The sequence below is a fragment of the Galeopterus variegatus genome, unplaced genomic scaffold, assembly GCF_000696425.1.
Source record: "Galeopterus variegatus unplaced genomic scaffold, G_variegatus-3.0.2 Scaffold11285, whole genome shotgun sequence".
Classification (NCBI taxonomy): domain Eukaryota; kingdom Metazoa; phylum Chordata; class Mammalia; order Dermoptera; family Cynocephalidae; genus Galeopterus; species Galeopterus variegatus.
Genome location: NW_007737396.1, coordinates 14768 through 36521, shown reverse-complemented (window position 1 = coordinate 36521; position 21754 = coordinate 14768). Strand labels below are relative to the sequence as shown.

At 48.1% G+C, this 21754-nt stretch overlaps 1 protein-coding gene across 1 annotated transcript in view; it reads left to right on the top strand.

Annotated features, from left to right (window-relative positions):
- LOC103610537 (CUB and sushi domain-containing protein 2-like) overlaps positions 1–21754 on the top strand; it is a 44360-nt gene that overhangs the window by 16154 nt on the left and 6452 nt on the right. The window contains 3 exon segments of the mRNA XM_008594690.1: positions 2898–3056; positions 10426–10529; positions 14006–14118. Coding sequence (XP_008592912.1) covers positions 2898–3056; positions 10426–10529; positions 14006–14118 — 376 coding nt within the window.

Below are 21754 nucleotides of genomic sequence, written 5' to 3'. Positions count from 1 at the left end.
CTCCTGATTCATACTCTGTGGTGCATGTATTTTCATGCACCTGACTTTATCTCAGTCATTACTGTTATTGTTTAATAACAATAACAGTACTTTATCTCACCAGTCATTATTGTTATTGTTTAATAAAGCCAACATCTATTAAGATTCACTCCCATCTTTACCACTTCTGTGGTCACCATTCCTTCTTGTGTATCTGTCAAAGCCAACATCTATTAAGATTCACTCCCATCTTTACCACTTCTGTGGTCACCATTCCTTCTCGTGTATCTGTCCTTTTTTTTTTTAAAGATGACCGGTAAGGGGATCTTAACCCTTGACTTGGTGTTGTCAGCACCACGCTCAGCCAGTGAGCGAACCGGACATCCCTATATAGGATCCGAACCCGGGCCCTTGGTGTTATCAGCACCGCACTCTCCCAAGTGAGCCACGGGCCAGCCCCATATCTGTCCTTTACTTTGGAATTATTTTCTCTCTGTCCAAAGTACATTTTTTAGAATTTATTTTCCAGTTGATGGCAAACTTTCTTGTTTCTTGTTTGTCTTAAAATGTCTGTTTCCCCCATTCTTAAAGAACACCGGTATTCACTTGACATTTGGTTCTTGGTTGGTAATTATATTCTCTCTACACATGGAGATATTTCTCCAGTGTCTTGCAGCTTCCATTGGTGCTGTCAGCTTACTTACTTATTACTGTCATTTCTTTGTATGACATCCTTCTGCATGCTTTCATGGTCTTTTCCTTGTCTTTAGTGTTCTGCAGTTTCATCGTCATGTGTGTAGGTTTGGATTTTTTGTATTCATCCTGCTTGAATTTATCAAGCTTCTTGAATCCATGGATTGTGGCCTTCATCAACTCAGGAAAATATTTGGCCATTATCTTTTCAACTGTTGCCTCTCCTTTACATCCCTCTCTTTTTTCCTTCTGGAAGTCTGACAAGACATGTTAATCTTTTTCTCTATCCTCTGCATTTCTAAACCTCTCTCATATTTTCTCCCTCTTTCTGTTCACTAGTGCTCTAGTCAGCTGTGACTAAACTCTGTTAAATTTATTCACTGAAGATTTATTTTAATTTCAAATAGAATTTTCATTTTATGAAGGTTTATTTGGTTCTTTTTCAAATGTTCTTGGTAATATTTTATAGTCTCTTGCTCTTCATTCATGTTTAGATCCTTCTTTAATTCTTGAAATTTATTAAATAAACTCATTTTATATTCTGTGCCTGTTAGTGTCAATATCTGAAGTCTTTGCAAGTCTGATTCTGTTGTCCGTTGTTTACCACCTCTTGCTCCCAGTCCCGTGTTTCCTTCTTTGTTTTATAATTGTTGCCTATGTGGTTAGAAGGATAAACTTTGCCTCTGGGATTCTTTGAGACCTGGGTGGAAGGTGGTCTGTTCCAGAGAGCATTTGCATTTGCTTCTGCCTGGTGCTGGGGGCATTACCAGTCTCTTTACACTCAATTCTCAGTATGAAGATTTCAAATCACCCAAGTAATGCATGTGAAGGTTGACTTATGGTTATAGATTCTCATCAGAAGTTTTCTGTTTCCTGTCCACTCAGTGTCAAGGACTGAGGTAAACAATCAGCCTGCAGATACACCCAGAGGGTGGCAGTGGCAGATTAGAAGGAAGATGGGCTTATCTCTAGTTCACCCTCACACAGGTGGTGCAGTTTTAATGAGCCAGCTCTATGCAGAGGTTTCATATCAGAGTCCCCACCTTGGTGGGCCCTGACCTTTGTCTCCTGTTCCCTCTTCTCCATGAGCCCCCCAAAACCGAAACTATACTTCTCCAGATTTTTGAAGTATACTCAAGGCCAGCTTCATGCTCGCAGACACATTTTGGGTCCTACATTCACTGTGCTGTGGACTCTTAGTATTCCTTATGATGTTAGTCTCGTCTACTCAGACTGCTGTAACAAAATACCACAGACTAGGCAACGTAAACAATAGACATTTATTTTCTCACAGGTCTGGAGACTACAAGTCCGTGCTTAAGGTGCTGGCAAGTTAGGTTTCTCGTGAGCTCTCTTCCTGGCTTGTAGATGGCTACCTTCTCCTTGTGTCCTCATGCGACCTTTCCTCTGTGCACACAGATGTCTCTGATGTCTCCTCCTCTTATAAGGACACCAATCCCATCAGATTAGGTCCCCGTACTTATGACCTCGTTTAACCTTAAATTACCTCTTTAAAGATCCTATCTCCAAATACAGTCACATTGGGGATTAGGACATCAGTGTATGAAATTTGAAAGAATATTATTCTGTCCACAACACTTACTAACACGTAAAAAGCTTTTGTTTTTTTCCTTTTTAAATTTTACCCAACACCTTAAAACTGTTTGGTCTAAGTTCCAGAGGCCATAGTACTGGGAACACTGGAAGCAGATTTCCCCCACACTGCATTTTACAAAAAGAGATTACATTTTACTAAACCATTTCGTGGCGAACCTAGTCAATGGGGAAGGATGCTTCAGCTGCATGGAGTAAGGATGGAGGCTCGACCAGAAGGAGGACTTACTACCATCAGGTTATTAAGTTGTTGTCTAGAGTGCTCTTTCTTGGAATTGTTTAAGATGCTTATTTTCATTTTCTTTTGGACTTGAAGGTAGAGTAAAGGGGGAAGTCTAGGTGACACCTGAGAATTTTCTGAGATAAAATTTGGTTCACCCCCAGAAGGCCTAGCCTTGGCCAATGTGTGGAAGTCAGTGACCCTATAGTGGTCACTCCGCCACATGTCCTGCAAGAGGTCACACTACCCTGGATTCCTGAAATCAGTCCCTCTGAAGGATACTCCCTTAGAATGTGCAGAAGGATGTTCCCAACACCTCCATGGGTCCTTGGTGTGCTTCCAGTAGTGCTGAGAGAGCCCAGAAAGGCTAAAGAGTCTATCCTGACATCAGGTAGGGGGAGAGCCAGGGAAAATACTCATATAATGCAACAAGGAGGTTTTGAGTGTGGAAATTCAAAGACTAAGACTGAAGAATAGAAGCTGCCTTCTTGTAAACAACAGGGAAAACAGATGCTGTGTGCCTGACCCTGTTCATGGAACTGGTTCACAGGTGAGACACAGGTGTGTCCAAGGACCACCTGTTCATTCACCTTCAGACGTTTCCTTCAGCCAAAAGCGTGGTCTGTACAAGTTCCTGATATATTTTATGAGATGAGCATTCATTCGTTTATTGACTATAGGTACGACCTCTGCCCTTCAGGTCGTGCACATGGGAGTGAAGACAGGCATGTAAATAAACAACTAAAGTGTGGATAAGTGCCGATGGAGGTGTGTCCAGAGTGCTATGGGAAAACCCAGAAAGAAGCCACTGAGAGGTCAGGGAAGTTTTCACAAAGGAGGTCACATTTGAGCAGGGTCTTGACAGATGAATATGTGTGGAAATCAGTATTTCAGAGTGACACATGTGCAAAGGCACTGAAGTAAGGAACAGCCTCTTAGAACTGAAATTAAACAAACATACCTGGATCAAGGTGAGGAGGGAAAGGTAAGCAGAATCTAGATCATGGTGAGACTGCAGGCTTGGCAAAGGGGTTTGGGTCTTATCCTGAAACAGGGATTTTTGAGGCTAGAAGTGTTAGACTATTGTTAATAAAAATAATAGCTCTTATTATTTGCCTATCCTGTGCTAAGCACAGAGCTAATCCCTCTATATAAATGACTTTATTTCATCCTCTTAATAGCACAATGAATTAGGTTTTAATAGATCCATTTGATGGATGAAGAAACCAAATCATGGATAGGTTAAGGGTTAGGAAATAGCTCTAGCATATAGCCAGTAAGTGGCAGAGCTGGGATTTAAACCCAGTCAGTCTTTTTGGCTCCAATGCCCAGAAAGACTGCTGGATGGAGCGAGGTCTCAGAGTAGGTGGGAGGGGCTGTAATTGACAGCACTGGGGTGATCCTGGGAAGGACAAGGGCCACACTTGCGTCTAAACCAGAGCAATAGCAAGAAGATCTGAGTTTTTGAAAGATTACTCAGGCAGCAGTGGAGAGGATTGGAGGGGGAGACTGGAGGGAGCAAGACCACTTAGGAGGCTGAAGCAGTTACCCAAGTAGGGTAAATGGAAACGTGGAGGGGAAAACAGACGAGAGACATTTAGGGTGTGAAGAGGACTTGGTGGATGATTGGATATGAGTGGAGGGAGGGGTCTTATTCAACGTTGAACCCCAAGTGACCAGCATAGTGCCTAGCACATAGTAGGCACTCAGTATATATGCAGTGAACAAATGAATGATGACTCAGTGCTTTCTGGCCTAGACCAGTTGGAGACTAAAAAGCAAATACAAAAGGAGGAACATGCTTTGCAGGAGTCAAGAGGGAATATGGTGCATTTGAAGTATCTGTGGTTAATTCACGGGCAGTTGGATATGCTGGTTGGAAACTCTGGATAGATTTGGGTTCAAAAGAGTGTTATCTCATTAACATATGGGTAGGAATAGAAGCCTAAGAAATGGACATTTCTTGGAAAGAGTAAAGAGAATAAGAAGATTCAGAATGGATCTGGGGGCCAGCCCGGTGGTGCACTGGAGAGTGCGCCGCTTGGGAGTGCGGCGGCGCTCCCGCCAAGGGTTCAGATCCCATGTAGAGCCCGGTTCCCGCTCACTGGCTGAGGGGGGTGCGGGCGCAACACCGAGGGTTGCGATCCCGTTACCGGTCAGTAAAAAAGACAAAAAGGAAAAAAAAAAGAATGGATCTGGGAACACCATCCTTATAGATGAAAGAATGAAATACAGTGAAAGAAATAGAGAAGGAGCAGTCTATTGGGTTTGGGGTTCGGGCCATAGTCCTGGGACCTCCTCTTGTCCGGACCATTCAGATCAGCCTCATGGAAGAAGACACAGCTGATGAAATTTTCCCGGCCAGCACTGAAGCCCAGACCACACCGGCGCCCCCACCCACGCACATCTGCCCTTCCTCTGCAGCTTCTCAGTTTGAACACGAGATGTATAATCCAATTTGCATATGCACCTCAATGGATTTGATCAGGAAAGTTAACCTACCTTTTCTATAAAAGAAGAAAAAGGAGTGTAGGAGAGAGAGGGAGAGAGGGTGAAGATGGGAGGGGGAGGGGAGGGGCATGGAAGAAAGGGAAAGGGAAGCTCATTGCGTGATCTTCAAAGCCAAAGATAACAGCATTTTGATTATTCACTCCTCAGGGATTAGCAGTGTCACTCTTGCCTTTGTAGACATGAAGTATTGAGAAATAACTCTCCAGGCAAGTGATCACAGCTAGTGCAAATGTCAGCAATGCATTGGTACAGTCACTTATTCATTCAGCAAACATTTACTCGCACCCTCTCTCTGCGGGGCCCTGTGCGAGAAGCTGGTGATCAGAGAAGTTTCCCCTATTCCTCTACAGTCCACTTCTCGTGGCTGGGTGGGACCCTGGGGTGCTGGGAACCCAGTTTGAAAATCATTGGTCTAGGGCAGAGATCAGCAAACTTTTTCTGTAAAAAGCCAGATAATTAATATTTTAGGCTTTGAGGACCATGTAAGCACCCAGGAATTGAGCACAGGCTGGCAGGACTGGAGCCCTCTCCTTTGGCTGATCCAGGACAGCACTTGGGAAGGAGGAATGTTCTCCAGGGCTTCAGGTGGGCATCCTCTGCCGTTCCACTCCATCCTCCATGATTCTCAGGACAAGGTAGCTGTGCTCTGAGGGGTCTAATCTCCAGGACTCCCTCCCCCGCCCTCCGCCATGAATACAGACTCAGCCTCCCCCTAATTCCTCCTCCCACTCTCGGACCCTGCACCAGCCTTCTGGCTGGTCTCTCTGCCTCCATTCCTCCCTCCCTGCTGAATTATAGCTTCCCATCAACTTGACCATGAAGTCCAGACTGCTCGCTCCGGCTGCCAGGCAAAATCCAACTGCAGACTCAGCCAGGCTGTTCCCCTGCCTCAGCTGCCCTCCCGTTCTTCATTCCCTTCTTCACTGCTCCCAGCATTGCCTGGGCTGAGCCCACGCCCTTCTGCACCCTGCCAGGCCCAGCACACCCACATCCTCCATGCACCCTCCTCCCATCTCTCTCTTCTTTGCAATCCTCCAGCACTCACCGTCTGCACCATGTCCTTGGCATTTAGATTCTGCTCTAAATTGTCAGGCAAGTGAGATAACTTATGGGAAATGGCTAGCTCAGTGCTTGGCACATGGCAGGTGCTCAGTAATTATGTCCTAGATGATGGGTTTGTTTATTCATTTATCTAATGGGTTTAAATTGGATGTCTGAGCAGTATACAAATGTGCTTCTTTGAGCATGGCTATTTCATGTGCTGCCATCTCTCCTGCCTCAGAAAGGCGCTTTGTGAGTTTGATTGATCTGCATGTTAGTTAATGAGTCATTATAGAATGCTGTCTTTAAACAGAGGCCAAAGCAGAGGAGAAAAAATAAAAAACGAAAGCATCAGTACATTGTGCACCAGGGGCCTGTCCCAAAGCTGTGATGTTGTGTATGTCGAACAGTCTTCTTGATGTAATTAGCTCCCACATTAGGGTCAGTGCTCTGAAATGTGGCTCACAACAATGGCAGCTCTAACCAATGATGTGAATCATTTTATGGCTCTGGGTTCTGGCCTTCAAAGCAATATTTTCCCATTATAGGCCTAACGGCCATACACTCCCTTTTTTGAAGGTGGCTTGGTGAGCAGTGTCCTCTGCCCCATGGCTGGCTGGAAGGGGCTGATGTAGTGAGAATATGCACCAGGCAGGACCCTGAGTCCCTGCAGAGCCCAGGCTCCTCCTGCTGCAGAAGCACTCTCTGCCTTATGGTATTTTATGTGCAGCACGTGTTTTTGAGCACCTGCTGGGATCCAGAAAATGAGCTTGAAAGGATAGTCATGGTCGCTACTTTGTGGACCTGACACCTTGCTGGGATTCTGTAAGGCAGTAGAGTAGAATGGCAAAGAGCCTGGCCTCTGGTTGCCTAGTGTGACTGCCCGCTTTGCCACTTATCTGTGGACCCTAGGCAAGTTGCCTAACCTTTCTGTGCCTGGGCTTTCCCGTTTGTAAAATGGAGCTAATCAAAGTAACCATTATTCTCGAGAGTTTTACGTGATTTACTGTGTGAAAGTGCTCAGAACAGAGTTGAGCACATTGTAGGTATCAACTCTTGCACTGAAGATATGTCATGAGAGATGATCAAAGACTATGAATAAGTATCTCAAAGAATCTCCTTGACAAGGGGTTGGCAAACTATAGCCCACATGCCAAATATAGCTCATTGCTTGTTTTATAAATAAAGTTTTACTGGAACACAGCCATGCCCATTCATGTACATATTATGTATGGCCATGGTCATGATGTATGTAGTTGTGACAGATATCATATGATCCACAAGGGGGAAAATGTTAACTGTGTGGCCCCTTACAGAAAAAGTTTGCCAAATTTCATTCTAGAGTATAACTACTGTGAGGGATCTGAGAGCCTAGCAATCCATCCATGCCAGATAATCAGGAAAGGTTGCAAAAATGTTCTGTCATTCAACATTGTCTGAGCCCCTGGTACATGCCTGGCACACGGACAGGCACTGGTGGGACAGAGGCAGTGAGACCTGACCCCTGCCTTCCAGGAGCTCCTGGCATAGTGGAGGAACAGGTGAACAGATCAATCACAGAACAGCAGGTAAGTACCTAAAGCAAGGTGAGAGGACGCTAAGCCTTGTCAAGGCCCCTCAGAGAGAACTGAGACAGGAGGGAGCTCAAGGATGGGGAGAAACTTGCTAGGAGAGCAACAGGGAGAGGGTAGAGCCTGTGTACACGGGAGTTGTGAATGGGCCTCCATGGTGGGCACGCCCAGGAGCTCGGGTGGCCTCACAAGCTGTTCGGCCCCTCCTTGTGTGTCAGGCTGGGAAATGAGACCCCAGGAAATGTTCTGCAGGGCAGGAATGTTGAGGGTGAGAGATGGGAAGGAGATTTCAGTCTGAGCAAATGATCCCTGGGTGATGCCATTAGCCAACAGGGAACATTCTGGATGGGAGACTCACAGGGCCAAAGAATCCCCACTCACTACTGACAGTTAAACTCCAGCCCCTCTTTACTAGCCCAGCCCAGCGACTGCCTGCTACAAGCCCCGTCTCCCTCACCTGGACTATTGCTACAGCCCAGTAACTGGTCTGTCTCCTGGTTTTCAACCATCCCCAATGCTGTCGCTCCTAAAACAAAAATCTCATGTCATACGTTTGCTCACAACTCTTCCATAACTCCCTGTCGTCTTTAGGACAAAGCCCCAAATCCTTAGCATGACACACAGCCTTTCCTAATCTGGCTCCTCCTAGTTCCCTCACATCACCACCCTCCACTTCCCTGTTTAAACAACTCTAAATCAATTCCAAGTGTCTGGACAAGTCACACCGTTCCACTCTCTGCTCATGCCTGTGCCCGGATTGCTGTCCCTTCCACACCTATTTGTTGAACTCCAGTTTATCTTGCAAACACAGCCTGGGCTTCATTTCCTCCAGGAAGCCTCCTTTGGCCTCTCTCCGAGCCAATGGCAATTACTTCCTCCTCCGTGTCTTTCTTAGACCCACTTAGCTGCGAAGTGCTCAGGGAGGCTCTTATCCAGAGCACAACTCCAGTTTATCTTGCAAACACAGCCTGGGCTTCATTTCCTCCAGGAAGCCTCCTTTGGCTTCTCTCCAAGCCAATGGCAATTACTTCCTCCTCCGTGTCTTTCTTAGACCCACTTAGCTGCGAAGTGCTCAGGGAGGCTCTTATCCAGAGCAAGCTCCTCACTGTGCGTGTGCAGAGGCGCCCTGCGTGGAGGGCACCCAGGCTCATGAATGAGGGCTTCAGAGACACCCAAAAGCACCTTGGGGTGAGGCTCTGCTGGGACACTGGCAGCAGGGGGAGCCGGGCTGTTTGGTTTAGATGGAGGAAACATGCAGAAGGCGTCAGTCACAACTAGGAAAAAATATCCACAGGAATCTGTACTCTTTGAGTTGTAGAATAGAAAACGAAGGAGCAGCTTCAGCTCCCCCCAGCCTCTGGTTGGGGGAGTGAAGATCATCATCGGACTGAAGCCAGACTGAAATGGACAAAAAGAGACCCAGGTAGACATTAGGAGTGGGTGCTGCTGTACATTGTTTTCATGAAAGGCGCCACCACCCACCCACCCAGTTACCCAAGCCAGAAACCTGCAGGTCAGCACAGCTTCCTCCCTCTCCTCAGCCCCCGCGCCCATTCAGTCCCAAAGCCCCACACGTCACCAGCACCTGCCCCTCTTCCCCTCCCCCATTGCTGAAGCTTGGAACCGTCCTCCCCTGCCTGCCTCACCCATGATCAGTTCCACACGAGCAGCCGGACTGATGTGTTCTCAAACGTATGTGGCCGTCACCAGTGTTTAAAACTCTCCTACCACCCCTCCCTCAGACAAACCCCAGTTCTTTGAGGGGAGGGAGATCTGAGACCTTTGGATCAAGCTCCAGGCAAACTTCTCATGTTCTGGACCTTCCCGAGTCACCCCTAACACTGAGGGCCCCGCCACATTGTCCCCCAGAGCGAGGCAGCTGGCAGGTATGCTCAGTCTGTAGACCTTCTGCTCTGTAATTGTACAGACACTGAACAACTCGTTCTGGAATGTTCCATCTCTGCCAGAGCTCAAGCTCTGTGCACTTGACTCCTTCACAGATGACTTCCTCCCTCACCCAAAATCCCCCTTTGGCCTGACAGAGTCTTCAGAATTCCCTCAAACGCCACCATCCCAAGTAGCTTCTCCTCCACCCCCAGTGCAGGCAGGGGACCTGCAGGCTCCTCTGTTCCCACACAGCCCACCGTGGCCTCTGTCCCCTGGTGCTGTGGTCATCGGATTGCTTTTCTGTCTCCCCTTCCCCCTGAGGGCAGGGACTGGGAAGTGCTCACTGCTGAAACCCCACTTTCTAGCCCGGCATATGGGGAATGCTTATTAAATATCCATGGAATGCAGGACTAAAGCTAGTTAAGAGGAAGGAATCTTGTCGAAACCTCATCCTGAGACATTCATTTATTCAACAAATAAACAAACAAAAATGATGGAAGGCTGAGAGAAACTTCTACAGGTCCCTGGGGGCAGGAGAGCTGAGATTCCACATGTGGCCTAAAAAAGTGCCACCAAGCCCTCAGGGATTTCTGTGCATTAAAGCATGAAGAAAGAGTCTAATCATCTAACAGTTGGCCAGATGTGCCTGGTGTTGCTGTGACAGCCTCCAGAATTGGCCAGATGTGCCATGAACATCTTCAGAAACATCAGGAGGCCCCGGAGACAGTATTGTCTGGAGAGAAACAGTTCACATTCGTAAAGCTGGCACAGAAATGAGCAGTTTGTGTAGGACGGAGCCCCCAATGACTCTGGGCATCGGAACATAATGAGGAAAATTCTTACTATTCTCAGGCTTCATTAGTCTTCTCACAGCCCCTGCCTGCTTGTAACCCTGTGCTCCCTCCCTAGGTGATCAAGCTTGCCTTTGAGGAGTTTGATTTGGAGAGGGGTTATGACACCCTGACAGTTGGGGACGGTGGGCAGGACGGAGACCAGAAGACGGTTCTTTACATGTAAGTGCAGCGGTGTGTGTGGCCTGGAGGGTGAGACAGCACGTGGACCTTGGCTGAGCGTGGTGGGATGGGCTTGCCAAGTCCTGCCTGATCGCCAGACCACGCCGCAGCCAGGACAGTGTCCTGCCATGCTCCTGGTCTCAGCAGCAATTCCTCCACTTCTCTGTACTCCAACCAAAGGGAAAAGAGCACTGGGCCAAATTCTCACTGGGAATCCACATGAAAAGTGTACAGAATGAGTAGAAAAGTGTACATAATGAGTAATCTCTTAGAGGGCAGGAGAAGTTTTGTGTGGGAGCCTGGAACTTTCCACTTGGCTCTCCGCTTCCATGCAGATCCTGATTCTGTCACCCAGCAGTTTTTACTCCAAGTCACGGACATCCATGGCAATCTGAGCTCAGACAGAGACAGTGGGAGTGTGTTGCTAACTGTACTGCGTACTCAGAACTATCGGGAAAATGGATAGCTTCAAAGAATCAGGACCACGTATACACAGTGACCGTATTTCCTGACCCAAGAAAGGCCAGTACGAAGTGGTCTAGTCAAGGGAGAGGACAATATCAGGCTGTCCTGGGATTACACCATGTGGTTGGGCCTTTGCATTTGGGGGCCCTTCAACTCCTCCTTTGCCCCCCACCAATAACCTGACATAAAAGTTCGGAAATGTTGCTGTTCAGTACATGTAACCAAGCCTCAGAGACAGACAGGCCTGACTGTGTCCATCTCCCTCCCAAGAATGACGGGGAGTCACATACACTGAGCACCAGCTATGCACCAGGCACTGTAATGGGGACTTTTGCATCAGTTATCTTGATTAAGCCCCACAACAGCCCTCTGAGAAAGGTATTATTATCCCCACTTAACCGGCATAGAGACTGAGGCCCAATGATTGCAGAGATGGTCAGTAGCAGAACCAGCACTCAAGTTCATGTCTTTTGATTTTGGTCAAGGACAGTGTCCCATGCCATGCCCCCTTCCAACCAGGCTAGCTCTAGGCTAGCACCCTCTGGTTTTAATGCTGAATGAGAAATCGTTGTTCAGTAATAGCTGGCTTGTCCAGGGGCTTCTCTGTTCTGGGTCCCTCTTCACCTTCCCCACACCTATCTGGAGATGATGTTATCCATGCAGTTAATCAGTTCATCTAATCTGATGGTACCCACTGAGTCAGGTGACATGGCTGGGACTTGGGATCTCTCAGGACAAAGAAAGGGAATGTGAGCCCAAAGGGCATCCTCCCCTGCCTACTCCACTGAACTAGTCATGGTGTCCAGAGAAACAGAACCAATAAGAGATGATAGATAGGTAGGTAGGTAGGTAAATAGATAGATAAATAGATAGACAGACAGAGTTATTATATAGAACTGGCTTGTGTGATTTTGGAGGCTGACAGGTACCAAGATCTGCATGGGGAGTGAGCAAGCTGGAGACCCAGGAGAGCCAGCGGTGTAATTCCAGCCTGAAGGGCAATGGCTCAGGCCCAGGGTGAGCCGATGTCTCAGTCTGAGTCCTAAAGCAGGAAATAAGCTGATGTCCCGGTTCAAAGGCAATCAGGAGGGAAGAATTCTCTTCCTCAGGGAGGGGGCCCACCTTTTTGTTCTATTCAGCCTTCAGCTGATGGGATGAGCTCCACCCGCACCGGAAGGGCAATCTGCTTTACTCAGCCTACTGATTTAAATACTCATTTCATCCAAAAACACTCTCACAGAAATACCCAGAATAATGTTTGACCAGACACCTGGGCACCCGGTGGCCTAGTCAAGTTGACGCATAGAATTAGCCATCACGCCCACTCCCTCTAGGGCATCCCACCATTCCCCTTCTGCCCTAGTTTGCAGACCTGTGCGGTGCATCCTCTCAGTGTGCCTGAGAGGCCAAGTTCCAAGCTCTCTCTCCTCCCGAGACCCCTTATGCTTTGTCATAGAGAGAATCTTACAATGTCAGAGCTGAAGAGGCTTTTGGGGATTATACAGCACAGTCCCCTCATTTAAGATGGAGTGAAAAAAGCCCAGAGAGGCTCAACCACTTTTGGTGCAGAGAGGCCCAAAGTCCCACAGCGGATGAATGGCAGAGCCGGGCTTGGACCCAGGTCTCTGGATCAGTGCAGTTTCAGTGGAATCCCAACAAGTTCTCTAGCAGCCCACAGGCTCTCCACTACCCCCAGATCTCTGAAGCCAACGTCGATCTCAATCCTTCAGGGAAACGTGTGCAAAGGTTGGACCCCTTTGCTGTCATCATTGAGTCAAACAGAGGAAAGACCAGAGGCCTTGGCCTTCTCTCTCACTCACCACCGCCCTAAACCCAGGAGCCAGCCCCAGCCCGGCCTCAGTCCATTCTCATTACGGAACGTCAGAGCCCTAAGTTCAGGGATGTCACACCCAGGCTGGTGTATTCCAGGGGTCTATCGCAGCTCCATCCCACTCCTGGCACGTCATGGTATGATGATCATCTCTCTGCAACCAACTCAACAGCCCCCCAGTCTTGGAGTCCCGAACGTCAGAGCCCTAAGTTCAGGGATGTCACACCCAGGCTGGTGTATTCCAGGGGTCTATCCCAGCTCCATCCCACTCCTGGCACGTCATGGTATGATGATCATCTCTCTGCAACCAACTCAACAGCCCCCCAGTCTTGGAGTCCTCAGGGTAGAGCAGATTGGGACCCATTAGTTCAATCGCCCTCTCCCCCAATCTGTGCTGGTGATCTGTCCAGAAGGATGGAGCCAGTTTTCTTCTGGAACCACAGTCTGCACTGTGGACCCCAGCTCTGCCACCCTCTATCAGGTTGACCTTGGGGAAACCAATGCCGGTTCTACACCTCTGTCTTCTCATCTGTGCAGTGGGAATGGCAACCCAACCCCACCTCACTGGATACGAGGGCATTAAATGAGGTCGTGGTGGGAAACTGGTCAGCACAGTATCTGGCCTGGGTAGGTTCTTGGTAAACTGAGTTGAATCAGAATCCTCCCTGTGCTTGAACCCTCTTGTTCAAAAGGAGCCTGACCCTCGGTGACTGCTCACGTTAAGCCTTGCTTCTCATTCTGGAACGGAAGGAGATGTCTATTAAAAGGAGTGGCTTGGGTTCTGGCTGGGGAAGTGGGTTTCTGTCTGCATCTTTTCTGCAGTATAGATCATATGAGAGATCAAAGGTTGCAAGAGTGTAACCCCTTGATTAGATTTGGTTTTAGCTACCCCTGTCCCCTGAGCAAGTGAGGACACAGATGTCCCTCAGAAGCCCAGAGTCTGGGCAAGGGAACCAGAGGTGAAATTGAAGCTCTGCCCATGGCTGAGGGGGAAAGGTGATGAGTCTTCCCAGTGTGTGGGGCACATGCTGCTGGGCTCCAGTGTCAGCAACACAGGGCCTGGAATTTGCCCCACAGTGGGCCTGGCTCTGGATGGTGCTGTAGATGTCGTTGGGTGGGCAGTCATTTTGTTCGGGTGCCACGGTGGGGTGCACACCTCTAAATGTCTCTCTCCTGATAGCCTGACAGGTACATCGGTCCCAGATCTCATTGTCAGCACCAACCATCAAATGTGGCTCCTCTTCCAGACCGATGGCAGTGGCAGCTCCCTGGGATTCAAGGCTTCTTACGAAGGTAACTGCTCTTGGGGATCCAGATGAACTCTGCCCGGGGAGTCTGAGACTTGGGGTCTCAATTTGGAATCAGAAAGCCCTGGTTCAAATCCTGGTCCGCCCTGCACTAGCTTCCACTCCTTAGGCACGTTATTCGACTTCTCTGGGCTCAGCCTCTTTTGTTCGGTGGGCCTCCCCAGTTGTTTTGAGGATTATCTGATATAAATCACTTAAAATGCTGGGCACCCAGTGCCAGGCACATTTATCAGTTCCATCCCTGGTTCATACCTGACTCATGTTGTAGATTTCTAAGTAAACTGTAAACTTTGTGAACTTCGCTTATTTTCAAAATCTTTAGACCAGGGACAATAGCTTCCCATCTGATATAAATCACTTAAAATGCTGGGCACCCAGTGCCAGGCACATTTATCAGTTCCATCCCCAGTTCATACCTGACTCATGTTGTAGATTTCTAAGTAAACTGTAAACTTTGTGAACTTCGCTTATTTTCAAAATCTTTAGACCAGAGACAATAGCTTCCCAAGCTGCCCTATTCGGGTTTCATGGTTATGACTGAGTAACTCTGTGCGTAAGGCTAGGGACAGACACCCACCATTGATGGTGGCCTGAGGAGGATGCAGACAAGCTCCTCATCTCTTGCTGGGAACAGGCATTAAGAGAACTGCAAACTCTGGGGCCTGAGAGCTACCACACCGTTGTCCTTCCGTGCACTTCCACACCTCCTGTAGGCCAGTGACTGCTAGTGCCAGTCCCACAAAAAGGAAAGGAAAAGCCATGCCACAAGTAATCGCAAAGCCCCTGTTAGGTGCCAGACTCCAGACCAGCACGAGGGGGACAGGTGCACCTGACTGAGGCCTTGCCTCAAAGTCCTTGTGCTCCAGTGATGAGAGAGGGGAAGATGATCGAGGTGTTAAGGTGAGATGGCTGCCACCGACAGAGCCAGGAGGAGCCCAGAGGAGGGAGCAGTCGTCCTTCCTGGGGGAACAGGAAAGGCTTTATCAAGAAAGTGAGCTATAAGGCCTCAAAGTCACTAGTGGCTGCGAGGTACAGGAGGCAGGGAGGGGAGAGAAGGTGCGTCTTTGGTGTGACTCACACCTGCTCCCTCCCCAACCCCAGTGTGCCCAAGGCTCTTCCTGTTCTGGGACCTGTGCTGTTTCCTCCTAACGCACAGGAGGGGCATTCATTTGTGGGCTGCCCTAACAAAGGTACCTCAAACTGGGTGGCTTAAAGCAACAGAAATTTATTCTCTCACAGTCTAGAGGCTGAAAATCTGAAATCAAGGTGTCAGCAGGGCCATGCTTCTTGGAGGCTCAGGGTAGAATCCTTCTTTGTCTCTTGCTAGCTTCTGACGGTGGCCCAGTCCTTAGCATTCCTTGGCTTAGAGCTGCATCACTCCAATCTCTCCTTTGTCATCACACACGTTCCTATGTGTCCCTCTTCTCTTCTTATAAGGACATCAGCATATTGGATTAAGGGCTCGCCCTGCTCCAGTATGGCCTCATCTTAACTTGATTACATCCGCAAAGATTCTCTTTCCAAATGAGGTCATATTTCTACATACCAGGAATTAGAACTTCAACATACCTTTTGGGGGGACATAATTCAACCCATAACAGGAAGCTAGCCCATATTTCCTACACTAACATTATCATACCTCGATGTCCCCAGGGGCAAAGATGAGGTTGTACTGTTCTAAGAATAGAAAGCCATGTGACTAGGTGAGGCAGAGCAGCAGACAGAGAATGCTTATGCATGGTGACAAAGCCGAGTGCAAGTCCTGGTCCTGTCACTTTCTGCTGCCAGAACAAGTCATGAACCTTTTCTTGAGCTCTTTTTCTTTACTGTGAGATGGAGATAATAATATAACCTAGGTCACAGGGGTCCTATGAAGATTGTTAGATAAAAAATATGAAAATAAGAAATGCTGCAAATTGCAAAGCAATTAGTGAGCAGCTAATGAGTGAATACCCAGGTAATTAAATGAATGTGCTGTTCTGGTTCACAAAGTTACACATAAACAGCTGTGGGCAATGGAAAGAGCACTAGACAAGAAATCAGGGGACCCTGACTCAGGTCCAAGCTCTGTCACTCACTACTTTGAAAAGATGAATAGCTTTGGATGCAGTTTCTAAGTTTTCCCCTAATTCTGAAATTCTATAGATGCTCAGCAGTGAATGTTCCCAGAAGTAGGGAGGAATGATCCCATGTCATCCACATGCCCTTAATCTGTCCATATTTTGCCAATGATTTGATTAAGACATAAATAGCATGACTTGAAAGGGATGACAATGCCAATCAGCAAACAGTGCAGAAGGATCTGTGTGGGGTAGAGCCATGGGCTAAATTAATAGGATAAGATGAAGTGGGAATGTCAAGTCCTGTTTCAGGATTCAAAAAATAAGCTATTAGAATTTATCCCAGGGAGTTAGTTGTGCTTTATTATGCCCGGTCAGGATCAGAGAACTGAGCTAGACGTGGGGACCTCAGCTTGAGACAGATAGGAGAGGATTTACGCCAATCCATGTGAGAAATGTTAATGACCCCAAATGTTTACTTGGAGGAAAAGTGGACTCAGGAGACTTGAGAGCTGTGTCCAGATATCTGAAGCGTTGTCATGTGGGAAAGAGGGATAAGATTTGTTTGATGTGATTTCATCACATTTGTTGAGAGCCTACTACGTGCCAGAAGCTTTATGTTCATTATGTCAGGATCCTCAAACAGTGTTATACAAAGACTTGGGGTATCTCCAGGGACCACCAAAGTGGGTTGGGAAATGCCTAGCAGGGAGGCTTCGACCCTGTCTCCATTTCTTCTTCCTTTCTTTTCTTTTACTCCTTGTAAGCCTTCTTTTACTCAAGAGAAAATTCATACCTAAACACTGGTTTGAAAAACATTGCTTCATCTCACTGAATGCTCACCACTATACGATGGCTGCTATTTTATTTATTTATTTATTTTTATTTTTATTATATTTATTTTGTCAATATACAATGTAGTTGATTATTGTGTCCCATCACCGAAACCTCCCTCCCTCCTCCCTCTCCCCCCTCCCACCCAAGTGTGTCCCCTCCATTTTCTTGTTGTAAGATCTTCAAAAAAAATTGTGGTTGTTATATCTTCCTCTCCCCTCCCCCTCCCGGTTTTTTTTGTTTGTTTGTTTGTTTTTGTTGTTGTTGTTGTTGTTTGTTTGTTTGTGTGTGTGTGAGAGTGTGTGTGTGTACTCAGAGGAGTGAAGTAACCTGCCCGAGGTCACACAGAAGTGTGGGACATGTGGCAGAGACAGGATTTGAGCCCGTGTCTCTCTGGCTTCAAAGTCTGATTTTCCCCCTGTATCAGGAGCCTCCCAAAATTATGAAGTTTCAATTCCTTATAAAATCTTTATAGAAGCCAAAGCTTTGCCCCAACCAAATGGGCCATATATTGTGAGCCTGGATCCCATGTCACTAGAGGCCGGCGGTTTTGTTCATTCGTTCATTTCTCCATTTCACTCTGCCACTATTGGTTAAGCCCCCATTACGTGACCAGCGGTAAGCTGGGTGCTGTGATTCCAGCAGTGAGCAACCTAGATATCGTCTGAAAGCATACCCTGCATGACTGCTGGTCACAGGCTCTGTGGCAGCAGGACTTCTCCTCGGACCCCTGACAAATCAGGAAGGAGTGTCGGGGTATCTAGAGATATCACTAAGCCCATAGCAGGTTCTGAGCAGGCAACGGGTTCTCTGAAGATAGAACGGACTCTGAAATTGAACCAGGCCTGGTGAATCCCAGCATGGTCCCAGCTGTGTGACCTTGGGAAAGTCACGTGTCCTCTCTGAGACTCAATTTCCCCACTCAGAAAATGGAGATAATGCCAACCTTATAACTTTGTTATGACAGTGAGGTGAGATCACAGAAAACTCCTTACATACTGCCTGGTACAGAGACGTTGTCCTAACCTGGGGCCACCAAAGCTTCTCTCTACCCAAACCTTCCAGGTTTCCTGTCCTTCAGGCCAGGCCTGGGTCAGCCTACAGGTGGCCTGTGCAGGCCCCAGTTTTAGATCCCTGCCTCCCACCAGCGTAGGGCCCTCACTCCACTAGCTGGCTGAGAAATGACATGGTCCACTGTGGGTACAGTGTAGGGTGTGGGGGCAGAATTGGCAGGAGGCAGAATCCAGCTCACAGGGAGCCTTGAGGCCTTAGAAAGCATTTGAACTAAGTGCACTGGAAAGAAGAACCTGTGAAGGGTTAAATCCAGGTGGGTCTACCTTTTCCTTCTGTCCCTTCCATCTTGGACTTTTTATTTGAGGGATAAAGCCCATCGGTTTCACACCTCCATGGTGAAGAGCCCCCTCTGCTGTAAAAAGGTGCCTGGGTTGAGTTTCCTGGCACCCCAGTGTGACTCTGAGTCCCTGGCCCTCCTGGTCTCTGGGCTTCTGTCACCCCTGCCTCCTGGTTCTCCTTCGCCTCTCTGGCTACTCCTTCATAGCTCCTGCACAGCTCCTCAGGGTCTGTCCTCAGCCTTCAGTCCTCTTACTCTAGAACCTTCTTCAGTTGGTCACCTCTACTCCCATGGCTTCAGCTTCATCCTAAACCCTGGTGACTTCCACATCTGCTCTCCATTTGCATTTCCGTCTACCTGTAACACATTTTTCTATCGCTACCCCCTCAGACATCTCAAACCCAACTCATCTATATTAGTCTTTTCAGCTGCCATAACAATATACCATAGACTGGGTGGTTTAAACAACAGAAATTTATTTTCTTACAGTTCTGAAGGGTAGAGGTCCAAGATCAAGGTTATGGCTGATTTGGTTTCTGGTAAAGGCTGTCTTCCTGGCTTGCAGACAGCCATCTTCTCACTTTGGCCTTTCCTTAGTATGTGCACAGAGAGAGAGAAAGAGAGAGAGAGAGAGAGAGAGCGAGCATGTGAGCTCTCTGGTGTCTCTTCTTATAGAGACGCCAATCCTATGGGATCAGGGCCCCACCCTTATGACCTCATTTAACTTATTACTTCCTTAGAGGCCCCATCTCCAAATACACACTGAGGGTTAAGGGTCTCAACATATGAATGGGGTGGGCCCAAACATTCAGTCCACACACCATCCAAAACCAAGCTCACCGTCTCCACCCCATGCCCATAACCTGTACCTGTGTCCCCTGTCTTGACACACAGCACCACCATCCACCCCATCACTGAGCCTCATCCCTACCTGCTCCTTTTCCCTTTCCCCGTCTCTAGTACCACTCCCAGATTCTGTCGGTTCTCCCTCTGTGTGTCCCACTCTTTCATTGCTGTAGTTGATCCCTCCATCATCCCTTCCCACTAAGGACAGCCCAGTCCTCCAACCAGCATCCCTGACTCCAGTCCTCTCCCTCCCCATCCCCTCCCACCTGCCACACAGAGCACAGTGAGCTTCCCAGAAGCCAAATCTGGCACAATTCTCTCCTTACAAAAAAAAAAAAAAAACTTTAATGACAATTTCTCATTGACTCCACGATAAAATACAAAATCTTTCATGTGGCATCCTAAGTTCTCCATGACAATAATTCCAAACCAAGCTCTGGCTCCTATGAATCCATCGAAGGCAGAGATTACATTTTTTTAGTTGCTCCAGCCCTGCAGGGCCTAGCCCAGTGCCTGGCCCAGAACGTGTGCTCAGAAAAGCTTGTAGAATTAAACTGTAATGACTTTTTACACAGGCACAATTAGACACCCTCCTTGATACCCTCTCAGTTCCTTTTTCATTCCTTTTACCAACTCCCAGTGCTTAGGTGCCAAGAGCCCACACATTCTCTGTTGTCCCTGTAGGCTGGGGGGTTGGACAAACCCAGTTTATAATCAGGCATTTCCACTGACTGCCTGTGTGCCAGTCCTGCCTCATCAATGAGGCTGAGTTTCCTCATCTGCGAAGAGGGGCTGATGAATGGTTGTCCCCCCAGGGTCTCATGAAGCACCCAGCACAGGGCCTGGCATTTAGTAAACACTTGGTTGAAAGCTGGCTCCCTTCCACTGCTTCCTCAGACCTACAGCTCTTCTCCCGACCTGCACCATTGCCAAAGCTTCAGAATTACCTCTGCCTCCATCTTAGCCTTCCTTTTGTCCCAGCTCCTGGGAATTCCATGCAGGATAACCATCTTGGTTCAAAGAGGAGAGGGGAACTGGGGTGCAGATGTTCTGCAGGATGGCATGAGGCGTCTCAAGGCTGAGGCCTCCCATAACCATCATCTCCATACTCCTCCTCCCCAGCATACAAGGCCACATCATCATCAATACCCCCTCTGCCCAATTTGGTCAAAGAGATGCTACTTTGGGGAGAGCAAGTGGCACTGCAGTATCACTCCCCCTCCCTTGTCAAAAGCGTGAGCCCCCATGGAACAGGTGGAGCATTTACTTTCCCAAAATTCTTCTGGTCCCACATTGGGGTGGGGAGGGGATTTAGGATCTGTAGATATCTGAGCACTCTGAGCCTAGATTTCAGTCTCCCTCCATGGGGGCGGCCAGCTGTGGGAAATGCATTCATAGTTGCAATTGCTTTGCTTCCCAGTAGAACAAGAAATATTTAAGGAACAGGCAATTAGCACGTACCAGAAACATTATAAAATTACACACAACTTGCTAACAAGTTTTAGCCTCAATCTGGAAGTCTCTTTGCTTCCTGACTGAAGCCTGGAATCTGGCAGCCTAATGCTGAATCTAGGAGGCTGGCCCAGGGGAGGAAGGAGCTGGGACGGGGCCCTGGAGATATGGAGGGGCAGGGTGGGAGAGATTATGCAGAAAGGATGCCCAACAGTTCAGGGCACTCATGTTCAGAATGAGGTCATCTATTTATTCACCATTTTCTAAGGCCCTGTGATGTGTTACAGAACCATTCAGGACACTGAGACTACGAAGACAATGAGGCAGTCTCTGCCTTCATCCAATTCGTAGTCTGTTTTCAGAAGTGTAGAGTAAGTGCTAGAAGATGGGGAAATACAAAGGAGTGGCAGCTGATCTTGCTCCAGGGCATCAGGGAAGCCTCCCTGGAGGAGCCGATGTCTGAGACAGAGATTTGCTTGCAGGATGAAAAGGAGCTTGTCAGACATCTCTGAGGGAGAGGACTGGTTGGTTTAGAAAGCTGACATGTGGACAGGGTTGAGGCTAAACCCTCCATAGGAGCAAAGTTTGAGAACAAGCAGGTGGAAGAGGACCAAGACTTGCCCTCCGCAGGCAGTGCCCACATCCCCTTCTCTAGAACTTTTTAATTCTGGTGGTGGGCACAGGTGAGCCTCCTAAAAGAGGTGGTGTTGGAGTCAGGCTTGAAAAGAGGCCAAAGGCAGCAGATCAGCACCACGGGCCCCACTCCCTTTCCGACACTGCCTTTCCTCTTGTTGGATGTCAGACACCTGGCCATGTTCAGCCTTTTTCTGCTTTTTTCAGGACACCTCTACTTCTTGTCTGGTCCCCATAAGCTGGGAAGCTCGAATGTTCCCACTTTGGCCAGGAATAACACCAGGCATGTTTCTAAGACACTCATTGAGTTTCCACAATCCCTTTAAATGTTTTTCAGGTGCACTGGGAGCCAAAGTGCCTCAAGGCACGAGCAGCAGCATCTCCTCCCAGGGAGACCCAGTGGGGTCTGTGCTATGCCCAAGTCTGTTCTGGCTCTGAGGGCTGGG